Source organism: Zootermopsis nevadensis, unplaced genomic scaffold, assembly GCF_977971745.1.
Source record: "Zootermopsis nevadensis isolate Lab colony 2312 unplaced genomic scaffold, Znev_1.0 Znev_ptg000003l, whole genome shotgun sequence".
NCBI lineage: Eukaryota > Metazoa > Arthropoda > Insecta > Blattodea > Termopsidae > Zootermopsis > Zootermopsis nevadensis.
The window spans coordinates 16,208,026-16,222,867 of NW_028259135.1; the positions used below are offsets into that span (position 1 = coordinate 16,208,026).

The 14,842-nt window shown below is 39.0% G+C and overlaps 1 protein-coding gene and 1 long non-coding RNA gene across 5 annotated transcripts in view; one reads left to right on the forward strand and one right to left on the reverse strand.

Moving 5' to 3' along the window:
- Positions 1 to 14,842, forward strand: part of LOC110827892 (uncharacterized) — a 167,546-nt gene that overhangs the window by 84,228 nt on the left and 68,476 nt on the right. The gene's annotated exons all lie outside the window — the stretch shown is intronic.
- exp (expansion) overlaps positions 1 to 14,842 on the reverse strand; it is a 113,521-nt gene that overhangs the window by 3,427 nt on the left and 95,252 nt on the right. For 3 of the 4 annotated variants that reach the window (XM_022060007.2, XM_022060010.2, XM_022060009.2), the window contains exons 7-10: positions 8,513 to 8,769; positions 5,176 to 5,266; positions 2,070 to 2,264; positions 388 to 489 (exon numbers count right to left, since the gene is read on the reverse strand). In XM_022060007.2, coding sequence (XP_021915699.1) covers positions 388 to 489; positions 2,070 to 2,264; positions 5,176 to 5,266; positions 8,513 to 8,769 — 645 coding nt within the window. The remainder of the gene's footprint in view (positions 1 to 387; positions 490 to 2,069; positions 2,265 to 5,175; positions 5,267 to 8,512; positions 8,770 to 14,842) is intronic. The other variant, XM_022060011.2, reaches the window with a different exon arrangement.

Genomic DNA, 14,842 nt, shown 5'->3' on the forward strand with positions numbered 1-14,842 from the left:
TACGTGTGCCGGCATATAGCAATTTAACCCTGTGATGAGCGGAAACTGTATTGATAATTATATGTATGAAGTAAAGTTTTCATATTTTTAAGATAAATTTCTTACAGTTTGCTAAAAAAAAAGCTCTGAATTTAAGTTTCCCCTTACTAAATATCAGTGTAAGACGTGGAAAGGAAAATAACCCTATACCGAAAGAAACATTTAGGCGAAAATTAAAATGTACAGTCAGGATCTAAAAACAGTGCACTAATTCTGGCGGTTGAAAACGGAAGTTAAACACTTCATCAGACACACGATTTTGATCCACTTTCATCCATGTCGCATCTTACACCCTATTTCACTAGGATCCATGTTCGTTTCCCGTCTCATGTCAGCGTTCAAATTTACCGTTTTCCGATAGATTTCTCTGCAAAACTGCGGAACGGAGTGACCTACGTATCTTGACATCATCATCTTCGCATTCCGGAGATTCCTGGTTCGAATATCGACCTAAAAACAAGGTATCATGAATGATGATTTTCGTGGTTTTCCTCATTCTTTCCAGGTAAATGCTGGAATAGTATCTTAAAATAGTCCATAAACCCTTTTTCAAACACACTTTCTATTTGACGATTTATAATCATAACATTTCCTTCGACTGTAAATAACTAGTGTGGTTGAATAAGCGTTGTTACGTAACCTAAGACTCGATAAATTGTTATTTAATATCCTCAGTTCTCTTTCTATTCAGTATAGCAGTATAATGCCATTACATTAATTCACTTGCATTTACGGCAACCACATTTTCATATGTACACAGCGTATAATTAAACATTTAAAATAATTACTATTCTCTGCCACCGTGCAATTATCGTGCAAGGATTTCAACGGAATTAAAGGTTCTTTCTACACCGGACACAAATGCGGTTAAACGTCAGCAGACGTTAAAAAATTAAAAGATAAAAAAGAAATTGTACACCATAACCAACAGTTAAGACCATAGGAAAGAAATTGTGTTTTACGTGAGAATGAGAGTTGTAGAAGAAAGTTATAAACATGGATCAGTTCAGAATATTACGTGCTATTATGCGAACACAACATGCCGTACAGCAAATCAGTTACACACACACACACACACACACACACACACACACGCAGAGACAGTATTTAGAACTAAACAGTTAAATTTTCAAGGCTCAAAATCCGTTTATAAATTCCACGAAGTAGATTGAATTATTGATCGTCAAGAAATTACCTGTCTTGTATTGATGCACCTTCATCTAACCTAAATGTTATCATCAAGTTCACAGACATTTGATATTGGACCTTATTTATAAGTCGGTGTGAACCACTACACATCATTACGTGAGGAGATTTTGTCCGGCCTTCAGTTTTATGTTCAAAAAGTAATGAAAGTATTTATAAGATGATAGAGTTGCGTCATATTGTGATACCATATATTAAATAATTATTCGGTTCCTCATGAGGAACATCAAATGATATTTTAATTATCTTAATTGTAAATTTAAAAATTTTAAATTTGAATTGTGATTAGGCGGACCAAAACCGAATAATTTATTAATGAAATTATTTATATTAAATTTCGCATTAGGATTGTGTAATGTTTAAAGTCTGAGTGCGAATTTTGGTTCGTATATCGGTAGCCTACTTTACGTGAGACTTAAATTTAACTTCATATCTTGCCGTACTTGAAATTGGTATTTGAAAATATATTTGTCATTAATGGCGACTAGGTTCTGTTCGAATGATTGATTAACACGGGCAATTTTTAGCGAAATTACATGGATAACATTCTTCCTGAGTCTGACTAATGAGGTATCTAGTGCGTTTCTGAGTAGACGTTTATCTGCAATAAATGAACTTCGGGGCCAGTGTGATACTCATAACCACGAAGAAGGTTTTAAATACTGTGCACTCCACTGGAGTACACCTTTATACTCTTGATTCAGAGAGAGCCTTGAAAAGACAACTGACACCGGTGGTAATTCAGTGCAAAGTACCCCATTCACAGAGATGCGTGCTCCTTAATCAACGCTGGTCTAAGAGCCTTGTCAAATGACCATACACACCCATGCCGCTATCAATACTCCGGGCATGCCACATGACTGGGTGGTGCTGCTGATGGTATTGGTGCAAATGGTGCATCATGCTGGACGGCTGAGAGATGGCGCTGCTGGGTGGGTAGCGGCCTGCGGTGTCCTTTGACTTGGTGGACTTGACGAAATTTGGGACTCTAGCCCGCAGCCCGCAGTAGTACGGGTCATCTGAAACATGGCGAATCATTTCTGTGACGATTAAAAATCTTCTGAATCTTTTTTTATCCGTTCAGTACAGTTCATTTTCTTAGACGTGGCCGCTATGAACACGATACCCCGGAGATTTCGAACGAGAAACTTATTCGTAAAAGGTTCTCAGGCAATTTCCGCTCGTCCTTCTGATAAAAATAGGGTTTTGTGTTGGTTACGGTACATATATTTGAATGCTCAGGCTGTCTTCGCACATTATATCTTCCGACGTGGCCTGTATGCCTAAATGTTGAACACCTGTGCTCTAGGCAAAACGCAGAACGTTAACAGACGTGAAACATTGGCAATATAATGCTGAAGACGGGAGTAGGGCAATGTCCCAAAACGTCGTGTAGATACACCTCAGACAATGGACAGTGTCCGACACAGTTTTCCTTACAATGCTGTCTTTTGTTTCTTTTCTTTATATTTTTATTATTTATTTTTAAAAGTTGCGATATGCATTTGCACGTAATTATGAAGAGACGTCTTCAGACACCTGACAAAGCGTTTTGTTACTAAAGTCCTCTGGAGCTTATTAGTGATGAGAGAGAGAGAGAGTTGGCTAGTGGGACAACAAGCTACAGAACAGTCGCTTTTATGAAACTTGCCAGAGGTAGAGAATCGAAGAAAAACAAGACATTCACAAGCACACCGTCCGACAACTGAAGTGAAAGGAGTAAGTGACAGGGACCCAGTTGGCCTCTGCCGCTGCTCACAGCACATAAAGACAGTGATTGAACCAATTATGGCATCAGATATAACGGCGTTTATGGAAATTACTGAGTGTTGTGATAGTTTGGTTGAACGTGATCCTAGCTAGAAACTATTTCTAGCGACCTGTTTCATCGAAAGTTTAATTACGAATTTTTATGATTTTTAGACCAAGTTTATAAAATAAAAGAATGATTTGTAGATTTGTATGTACGACCTTATATTTCTTCCACGAAACTATTGAACGAATTTAGGTAAAATTTAGAATTCTGAGTATACGCTAAAATGTTACAGGCGGATTTTTAAATTTGTGTGTACCGCCGAAATGTAACTTTTTTTCAATTTAACTCAAATCTAATTTTTAAATCGTACATACCATAAAAGAAATATACCAGATTTTAAACATTTTCTGATACGATGAAAACTTATCCAAATATCGCATAACTTAGCTTCACTCCGTGTGTGTTTTATTAATGTGTGGATATAACCAGTATTGTGTCGATTCGCTGAAAGGTTTCATGAGCGCTGCAGCCAGCAGTCTGAGACTTTCTCCATAGTTTGTTCCTCTCTTTTTCATACGGTAACACTGCTGACCTCAATACTGACGTTCGTGTTCACAAACACTGGACACATTTCAGTTAAATAAACACGCGTGCACCCGACTGAAGAAATCTCTCTTCCTTGTCACGAATACTTAAACTGTCGTTTAACGAAGACTTCGAAACGGTTAGGAAGCAGCTTAGATTCAGTGTTTACAGAATCCATGGCATTCGAGTGGAGATAATGGAGATTTAAGATGTAGATAGCATAAACTTAAAATGGATCCACAGAAGAAAGGTTTTTAATACGACAACGGCCCTTCTTCATACGCGTTCAAAGTCGCGTTCCTTTTATAACGACGTTACTGGGGATTCAGATATTGTAATGTTTGATGTTTTTATTGGGTTTATTTTTATCCTTATATTTTTACTTCACATGGAGGGAGAGAGAGATAGAGAGAGAGAGAGAGAGAGAGAGAAGCTTATTTCGAGTCTCAAAAAATTCTAGGTGCCAAATCGCCATGGCGTCCAGTATTTCTTGCTTTATTTTTCTGTCTTTCATCTATCCAGACATTTAAGACGCGTGTCTTGTTTGATTCCGTCATGCGTATCGCAGTTTTGGCATTTCTCTTCAGACTACAACACCGGGGGCAAAGTGGCCTATAGAATGTTCTTGTTTGTAGCGCGTATATTAGTTGGAATTGATCGCAGATAATTTGCATGATGGCTTTTTGTAAACATCTTGCTCAGAATACTTGCTGAACGTATGAAAGTTGTTACTTTTTTTTTCACTTGTTGGTTTCTTACGAGGAATATAAAACCTGTTTAACTTCGTCATGTATCACACTCCGATTACTAGCAGGCCTACTGAGGTTATAGAGGTATATGTTAAACATTATCATAGAGAGAAATTTGTGACAGAACAACATAGACTACTCAGTTCTGACGCCTTGTACTTGATGGAGCCACTTATATTATCCGCGTTTCGGAGGTCACTGCTACCTCCTATGACCCCCAATTTAAAGGACATACTGTATGTCTTATTTATCTGTGTTTTACCTGATGTAAGGACAGATGTTTTGTGATGGCTATATTTCGTCTCCAAGTACATTGACATCGATGACACTATAATTGTTAGGCTATGCTTTCTCTCATCAATTTGAAATAGATAAAAACTTTGTACTTCCAGGAATCTGCGTTCTTAAAAGCACGTAATCAAATGCGGGTTGTTTACATTTCCAAACCGTTCACGTTCAGGCACACTTAACGTGTCGCAAGATCGCTATTGGCAGAAGAAGTTTAGTTCCTACACACATGACAGGCTTTGAATTTCGATCGTCCCGATCACCAGATTACCTGACTATGGAAATGCCATCGGTGTTGCTGGAATTCGTCCATCGTTTAGTAGTCCGAAGAGAGCACACAATTTTGGTCCGTTATTCCAGTGGACGATGGTTTTGAAATTTATCGATGTATATGATGAGTCTAATAAGATTCAATGAATAATACTCACAAAACTGTGCTTAATTTTTACTGGTCGTGACTCCCTCTATGGATCTATGAAGAATAAATTCAGAGGGGAACATAATGTAGTTAAATTTGTATTAAGAGTACTGAATTAATAATGAGGTACTCACCATATTTCTTGCTATCCTTAGCTTTATCTCTTCCTCTTGAAGACGGGAAGGGCTTCAGTCTGTTTTCTTCTTCTATGTCGTCATAGTCCGGCTGCAAAAAGGACGATTCATTGGAATGGCGCATCACAACAAGAAGTAGGGACGTCATAATTGAACCAACTGGCTCTGGATAAGAGCCAGAAGTTCCAAGGTATCCGTAAATGTACGCGTTCCTTGCGTGGTGTACACAAGAAGGCATAAAGAATGGGTCGTATCTATTGGTTCTAAGACGGGGAGTTTTCTACCCTCGCTCTTTATCTGATCGCACAAGTAGAATTCTACTTCAGAAACGCAATTTTATAATACTTGGGCGACGGACGAGGTCCAAAAGGGCAATTTAACACAATTTAACGCACCGTTTAAAGTTCCTGAAGGGGTTATAGTGTGGAACAAGCTGCTAACAGAGTAGGAGTACAATTACGGGCAGGCCTACTGTAAAATATTATAATCATCATTAACAATTATTATTGCGACATTCGCTGTGTGCACAGCTTTTGCTTGTCACCGTACGCAAAAATGCTCTTGGCATCCAACGTTCAGTTTCCTGGAGGCGTGATTCAAATACAGATTCGAAAAAAAAAAATGCTACAACTTAATGAACGTTCCCTGCTAGTGAAAGGTGAGCGAACAGTGTATCATTACTGCAGAACCGTTGTTTGATTTGCTACAGTGCACGACAAAAACAAAAGCCAGACAGGCGTGCTCATAAACTGGAGCACTTGGAGGTCACACGACTGCCTGATCTGGTCGACATAATTCATATTGTTACCATAACCTGGGATGAGGCGTGAGTCTGAGGCTAAGGAGAAAGGAAGAAGCCTGAGGTCAGTCTCAGTTTGACTTTCCAGTCAAACTGAGTTACTTTTTTTCCGATAAAGTACATCTGAGACGCTGTCTTTTCTGGAGGAACTTATGTCACTGTTGCTACATAAGATCACTTATCTACTCTCTTTGGTTAAGGATAATGCAACCACCATCGGCGATGAGGACAATAATAATAATTATAATTCCTTTATTTGAGTGTTTACTAAAAGCAAAGAGCCTATGAGAGACGAACACGAAAGAAAAGTAAATTAAATTAAAATAAAGCTGTTCCACTATACGCGATGCAGGCGATTGGGGAGAGGAGATATAGCTCCAACTCCTTGTTGACCTCGACACTAGATGGGGGGGGGGGGGGGGTCAGCGTCACGCGCCGGCCGCGCATTACCCCCGAAACTTAACTAAATGTATATTCACCCTAAACAGTTCGTCATATCGAGAAATTTTCTTCGAAGGTGACTAAAACGACTGAACCAATGGCAATGCTGAGTTACTGTGGTCATATCCCGTTGTTGCACGGCTGTTTTATCGCTCGATGAACACTTGTCACAGGCTAGTGCCCCAAAGTTTTGTTATCAGTCGATGTTCAGTTGTCTTATTTGGTAATTCATTATCAGTATACGAATTGCTAAATGTCTCACTAACAGCAGTAAATGATTTCGGTACGAAGCCATGCTCTGGATTGAACGCACATTCTGTTTGTGAATACAACTTGCTCGCACTAGCACAACGCTTACGTGAGCAGCGGCCTAGCAACAAAATGACCTTGACTGGAGCGTCATGGGAGAGGCTGAAAAAGTCAGTTTTACTGGGATAGACCTGTTAGTTTTTGTATCGCGATACGTTTTTGTTTTGGGGTGGCATTTTAAATGGTACGACTGTACTTCGTATATTTGCATAGATTGTGTGCTTCGTAAATACTACAGCTGAAACTATAGACGACAGCCATTTCGCGGACTACACACTTCTTGAGGAACACTTCATTTATTTGAAACGCATATTCCAGAAGCTACTATGTAATAGGCCCTGACTCGTGGACAGATTACCTTGTTAGCCTGGTATGGTGATAATATTAATCATGCCTTTGTGTTATATAGATGGATGTTTCATGGGAGTGCAAGTAAAAGCTCCACACGTTGTTAACCTGGGGACTAATTTCGCATTATTAGTCAACTTTAGGCTGTGTTGACCCCAGAATGTGACTGGATAAAACGGCAAGGGTGAAGTCCCGCCCCTATGGAACATTAACTTTATCCCTGACTCATCATCTTTTCTTTCTTTTTGTGTCCAAATTGCAGTAACTTCCCGTTAATATTGCAGTTTGCAAAAAGCCAATGCAATGACAAGTAAATTGACAGGATGTTAAATAAAAAGTGCTCTCTAAAACAAGTTTAAACCATTACATTATGTTCGTTACGTCTAGGTGCTTGAAAAGTCTTAATGTCTTCAGGCATTTATTTTAATTAACTTTTGGGATTGCCAAGATGTACAAGTTCATTGTTGTTACTGCACTGTAGCAACTCCAAGGAATCTTGCAGTTGTTTCTTTTTGATTCCTACTAGGCTTCTAGGCTACTATTGCTTACAGTTAACCAAACAAAATAGAAAACGAATTAACTATTTTTGTGTTTAACGTGCCATTAACTCGTACAAACATGACAAGTTTCTTATTCGATAAACATTTAGTTTTGTTAGCGAATGAATAAATTAATATTTCAAATGTCAGTTTCTGGGCCTAAATAAATGGCCCCCTGTTTATCGAACAACGCGCGTAGAAAGGGAATATTATTAGATGAATACGGGCAGGTCTACTGAGAAAACTGTGGGGGCAGGAATTCTCTTCTTCGCCGTTTTGTAACACACTCCAGGTTTTCCCGGGGATAATGCAGCCGGAGAGTCATCCTCCAGTGCCGAAGTCCAGAGTGAGTGGAGCTTCGAATCCATTACCCGTATGACTTCCTAGCTACGAGTTTCGTCGAAGTAGAAGTTGATTATGAAGTCTTATAGGAAAGTATGAATGTAAATTGGAATCAATTGTAAACCACGCTTCGCAACCCAGGAACCCATTTTCCTTATCGCGAAAGAAACTGGCAAGGAGGACCTGTTAAATAGGCTTCAACGGGAATCGAACTGACTCAAGTGTCACAGATTTGTTCTAAATTACATTTGTTTTGTAAATTTATAATTATCGCCTCCGCGATCTCTGCATCTGGGCAAATGATGACATCAGCTTAGGTTTGGTTTAATGTTTCGTTTATTTTAGTAGACAACAGGTTTCTTGCGGGCTTCAAAACACGTGAAATTTAAGCTGCTGAAAATTCGGACCAAGGTTAACTACGGACATCCCATCTCCTGTCATACGCCCCACATCACCGCTTATCTTAAGGTTTAACAATTTAGGGCAACTCCAGAAATGCAGTATTTAGACCCAAGGGAGTTATCTGTCATTTCCCTTCGTGCTACTGTTTTCAACTAACCTTTGGAATATCGTGAGGGTAGTTGTTGTCTCTTGGCGGTAGTTTCGGTGGTTTGTCGCTGCGGCGCTGCAGTAGGTGCTGCTGTTGCTGAAGTAGTTGTTCCCTAGTTGCGGCAACCATACCATTTCCGTTTCCTGTTCCATTGGTAGTCCCTACCCCAGAACTTCCCGATGACCCGCCACTTCCGGCAACGCTATATGGATCTTCGTCTGGGATAGGGATACGGGGACGATTTCGAATATCGATAGCTCGTTTGACTGTAACACAAGACATCGTACACCTTTCAATTCACTTTCATTCCTAAGTCAAAATGACGAATGAAGAAGCTTTGTGGTATTTATTGACTGTGTAATCTATATAAACTATTTAAGTGTATTAATTAAAAATTAATTTTTCATAAACTTCTTGTTCACCAGATAATGAACTATGAAGAAAATTTATAGAGAGAATTCGTAGGTACACAAAACAGTATCTTTGACGAAAACAGGATGAACTTACAAAATGACTTATTCAGCGCTGCTAAAATACTTAGCACTTCCCGTAATAGATATAAGATGATGTGTGGAAGACCTTGGAAATATATTTACCTCCACTGAAGTCAATACATGAGAATTTCTTTAAGACGGATTCTTTCAATAAAAAAAATGGTTGGTACTAAGTACAATTCGGGTTTTCACGAAGCAAATAAAACAGCATTTCAAGGTTTCTGGGTACATCGTCCTCTCAGAGGGGGGCATTCGCTGATAGGGTTGCATGCTGGTAAATCTGTTTTAAATAACCGGTTACTTTTCAAGAGACATTTGTTTGGAACTTCACGGAACACCAATTGAAGATTTCAATACAGTCCTTTTTAAATGAGACTATGGCACTTCAGGGTGGTCCATTTAACTCTTTTCATTGAGAAGTTAATCACAGCATCCGTGAGCGCTCAATAGAAAGGCTGAATCTGAAATCTTTTCCCCAAGTTCTCAAAGTAAAGGCTTCGAGTAACTTATTACGTGATTATGTTCAATTGTTCGCTTGTCGTTACTAAGAAATGCTTATATGGAGTAAACTTTCTTATAATGTTATCCTAAGTGACCTGTACATTTTCCGTTTAAGATAAGTTTTCGTCTAACGTACGTGCTTCAGGACAGAAACTGTGCACACTAGACCCTCCCCATATTTAAACATGTCTGCAGATGACAGTCTTCTAGGATACTGGGCCGCGTGTCTAGTAGAAGTTGATGGACGTTACTGCCTCTGTCATCCGTGTCTATGAAGTTAGAAATTTTGTCCCAAAAATTCCCGATTGTAAATCAGGAGTGATCATCATTTGTCCGCAAGGGTCTGGTGAGGAAGTGTAGTATTGGTTGCGGTCACGGGGCGTAATTGTGCTATTATTGCTTAGGCGGGTGTAACGTATCATCTCATCATCTCCCATGGACAGATGCTCTGCGTGCTGGCTGGCGGCTGTACCTCCCACACTGAGTGTCGACTTCAAACCTATCCAGCTTCACAATCACATCATCGGTATTACTGAGAGCAGTATTCATAGAAGGTAGAGCATTTTGTGAGTGTCCCTGCAATCCGAATTATGAATGGGAAAAGGCCAGATGTCCAAACGCGTGAAAGCTGATTACGAAGAATAACAAGTGATGCGTATCTGTAGGATTTGAAACTTTCGCGGCGAGTACAGCCAATAAAATCTTGGGTAAATCAGCCGCGTTAACTGGTTACCGTAATAAACGTCGGTTTAATACGGTAACCAGTTAACGCGGCTGATTGCCCGAGAAGATTGTATTGATGCGTTTCTGTTAATGTTTCTGTAACTCCAGACTCCTATTATGTAAAATTTTTCATTCTGTACAACAAAGTTATGCTTTGTCGCTGTTCTTGTAATTGATGATAATCTTCTGGATTTCGGCGCCGTGTAGACTCGTCGATAGATGCCAGGGTTTCGGAGAAACACATTGACTCCACCTTCAAGGCTGAAGACAGTATGTTTCTCTGAAACGCTGGCATCTATCGACGAGTCTACGCGGCGCCGAAACCCAGAGGGACGTCGTCGTCGTCGTCAGCTTGTCCTGTAATCGTTTGGTTCTGCACATTACATCTGTCATTATATTTACAGGTTATGTTTAACAATGGTGATTGTGGAATATTTTAAGACAGGGCTACTTACAATGCAAAATTTAAGTTTCTTTAACAAGAAAAAGTACCATAACATTTCGGTTAATCAATATAAATATCGTTGTATTTTTTTGTCTCTCTGTTCTGTCTTACGGAAGAGCACAGTAGTGGTAAAAATCATGCTTCAGCATCCGTGAAGCGAGCACATTTCAAGCCCGCCATATTCATGGCATTCGGACTATATTATGCTCGTTTTAACACATAGCTGCCTGGTTCGGCATCTTCATGAGTTAAACCCTTTGTATGTGCGTATGAATCTAATACTCAGCTAACAGCAATAATGACCTTGAATACAGGCACAAACGGCTTGCCTGTGTTTGCACAAAATGTGTAGGTTTATGAATTATTTACGTTTCGAAGTCGTGGATGCTGAGGTTACAGTTCTTAAAGTTCACGGCTCCGTTCGAGTTACATAATAAAGTTCCTAGCTGGTTTCATCCTTGAGGAAGAAACGATTCCATTAAGTAATCACTAATTATGGATACGAATTCGCTGTCCGACTTAACTTAATGACCGTTTTTTATTTTCATACCAAACGTTCTCATACCCATCTTTACAATACGATAGTCTTATGAGTGGTGGAGGTAATACTATGAGAATTTTTTGAAGGCAAATCAAATTAATTACAATCATAAGTGTCGATAAATTAACGAGATAGGGATTAGCTCTATCTAGTGGGCCCAACTGTGTAGGAACCTGAAGACGGAGATAGAGTCCCATCTCCGAAACGTCGTTTTACGTTTTATATTTACTAGACGATGGATAATATCCAAGAAAATTTTTATTCAATTAAATTTCAGTAGTTTAACATACGTTCTGACCAAAATTATCGGGTTTCTTTTTTAATGAATTATATTAGTGAGCAATAATATTAAGCTGTCATTATTCAAAAATGAACTGAGAGCCAATTAAGCAAGATTCATGTTGTTTTATGCGTTACATTTGGAGTTCTATTTTCTCTTTTTCAGAGAAACGTAAGTATGCAAGCCTACTCCAGTTAGGAGTACACACATTTTCCAAATAATTTCTTTCCGATTTTGCAGACTTCATCGACCGTCATATTCATTTACTGCAGATACAGATCCAGTCATGTCCAGTTATGTTTCCTTGTGTTTTGGACAAGTATTAACAGTATTCAATTAAAGTTGAATATATTTTCGTTTTAGGTTTCTTCCTTTATCGTGCGGAGCACGGACTTTAACCCGACGAAAAATCTATTGCCATTATGTGAATGTTTTATAAAGTAAGTGATGCACATTTTAGTTTAGATATGTATACCCAGTTTAATTAAATGTGTTTGCTGTCTCAGAAAGTCGCGATAGGATAATTATTTATTCGTATTCAATTATAGGCTAACACAGGAATCAGCAAAGGTTTTTGTAACTGATTTGTTTTCCGTGTTGGTGAACAACACAGAGATTAAATTAAAGCTGCACAGTAGTTATATAAACGTTATTGTCGATAACGTCATAAAGCTTTGACGTCATTAAAGACACTACAAACTATAGATCCTACTTTAACAGCGAAGTGAACAACAAATTTTGCACCAGGAGTGCGAAATATGAAATATTTTATTATATATCGCAAGGTAAACAGTTCTGAGGTGAGATGGTCGGGTCATTCAACCACAGGTGAAGAACGTAGTTTGTGCTAATCTGTTTCATTACGGAGTGATAAAACGTAAAATCATTATTCGCCCTGCGATCATATGAGCGTAATCTCATCTCTGTTCCCTTTGTGCAGTGATCGCATAGGTGCCTTCTCATTTTCATTGACTTTATTCTTTTTCACAGTTCGAAGCCCGTCCTTGAAAACAAAACAAACCAATGAATACCACCGCAATTTGAGTCCAGTAATACGGTCTCGATTTCCCGTGCATAATTAAAGATCAGTAGCGAAATAAAGAGGTACAGCTTGAGGCCCATAATCGGTTACCTCACTGGAACTGAATTTGGAGATGACTATGTTAGTGTCGAGCAGTTAATTTATTCTGTTTTTTTTTCAAAACCACCTGTACCTGTCCTTGAGCGCAAATTTTATAATAATTTCTTGTGAAGTTCAAGGTATAAGGCCATCCCTAAATCGTTACATACTTCAGTTGTGGGATGACATAATACGATAATACGTCGCGCAGTGTTGTGTTGTGTGGGCGTGATTTACTATCCGTTCTGGTGAAGTATTCCTGTTTGATAGTACATATTCAACGTGAAACATCTGTAGCTTAAAAACGTACATTTATTTTAAATAATAACAAATTTCGTGGAGCGGGGCCGTCCTTGAGAATCGGATAGATTGAACTAGTCAAATTTCCAGCCTTTTCTTGAACTTAAAGGTTAATTTCCGCTCTCGTAAGAGCCTACCGATGATCCATATCCTTAACCAGGTGAATACAATGCATGTAATTCCACTCCACCTTCATTACGGTATATTTTCATTTTAATCCGTTTATTTGGCAATGAATTCCTTATTTTGAGACTGGCTGAATATCCACTTTATTTACGAGAACTATGTAATATTATTCTGAAGTTATATGTTTGGAGCACGGCGCTACACGGAAGCGAAACATGGACAGTGGGAAAGCGAGGAAGAAGGAGGATAGAAGCATTTGAAATGTTGAAAATTAAGTGGACCGATAAAGTAGGAAATGAGGACAGGCGAAGGATGAAGTCTCTGGGAAAATGTTACGAGAAGAAGAGATAGGATGGTGGGACACATTCTGAGGCACCCAGGATTGGTTAATTTGGTAATGGAAGGAACAGTCGAAGGGGGGAGACAAAGATTGGAATATGTGACGCAGATTTTTGAGGATGTGGAAATGAAGAGATTGGCGCAAGATAGGCGAAAGTGGAGGACCACATGAAACCAGTCGAAAGACTGATGACAAACAAACATGTGATATTATTAACTCAGTTGCTACACCACTGAACTTGAATCTGGAACAAGTTAATATTCTATTTCAAAAACTGCTCATGGTACGAAGAAGCATTTGTCAGTAAATCGACATGAACCCAGTGCGGCACACAATAACGCTATAAACGCATTTGGAAACGTTTTCTTTGATTTATCTATTTTTTGACTTTGGGTAAACCCTAAATTGAACCAATTTTTTTTTCAAAAACCCGAACAGTGCATTTTAGCTGTTTACAGTCGGTCCTTGTGTGTGGCTTGGTCAGTGTTTTCAGTTCGGAAAGTAGCTCTAATATCCGTTGCCGTGGTAACCTTGCAGTCCACGTTCACGGACAAGGCCTGCCTCTGTACATCTTCCAGTGTCTGTAAGCCAGTTGTAAACAGTTCCGTCACGTACGTATTCCTGCATTGTGAGGCGCGGGTCTGTCAGACGAGGCTTTCTGTGAAATGCTTTCAATACCTGTCATGCATGCATACGAAGTGCAGAACGGTACCGTTCGGTGGCCCCTGTTAGGTTACACGCATTTTGATTAACGTCTTCCGCAATTTGAAACTTCGACTCGCTACATTTTACGCCAGCGTAAACACAAACAAATGTAAAATTTGTTTTTTATAACGTAAGTCAGATAGACATGTAGAACGCATGGAGGAAATGTGAAAATCGTGCGGAATATTTTCATCTGGGAACACTGAGATAAAATGCCATATAGAGGATATAGATGGGAGGATAATATTAAAAACGAATGAATAAAAATTTTCTTTGATATTTTCCATCGTCTAAGAAATAATAAACTGTAAAACGACGTTTCGGAGATGGGGCTCTATCTCCGTCTTCAGGTACCTACTCTGTTGGACCCAATAGATCCCTATCTCCGGACTTAGGAAGAATTGAAGGATGTTTGTGATCTGTTGGTATGGATGTCAAAAGGAAATAGCAACGGTCTGTTCCAAGACACGTCCCTAGTATTTTCCTAGAGGAATCGAGAAAAACGAAGGAAAAGTCTGAATATTGCACTGAAGAGAGGAGTTTTAATACCCCTACGTAGAGTCAAACCTGATACCATGGTTGGACCTTGCGTACGTAAAGTAGCTGTTGAAGAATAGTTGAAGAAGGGAAAGTGTGTTAATGAAGGACAAACATACATACACAGATGCGTGGGAAAACATGTAACAATGTATTCTTATGTATTTAAATGTACCTTTCTAATAGTAAACAAGGGTATTTTAAACGAAATTACGCATTTAAAATTG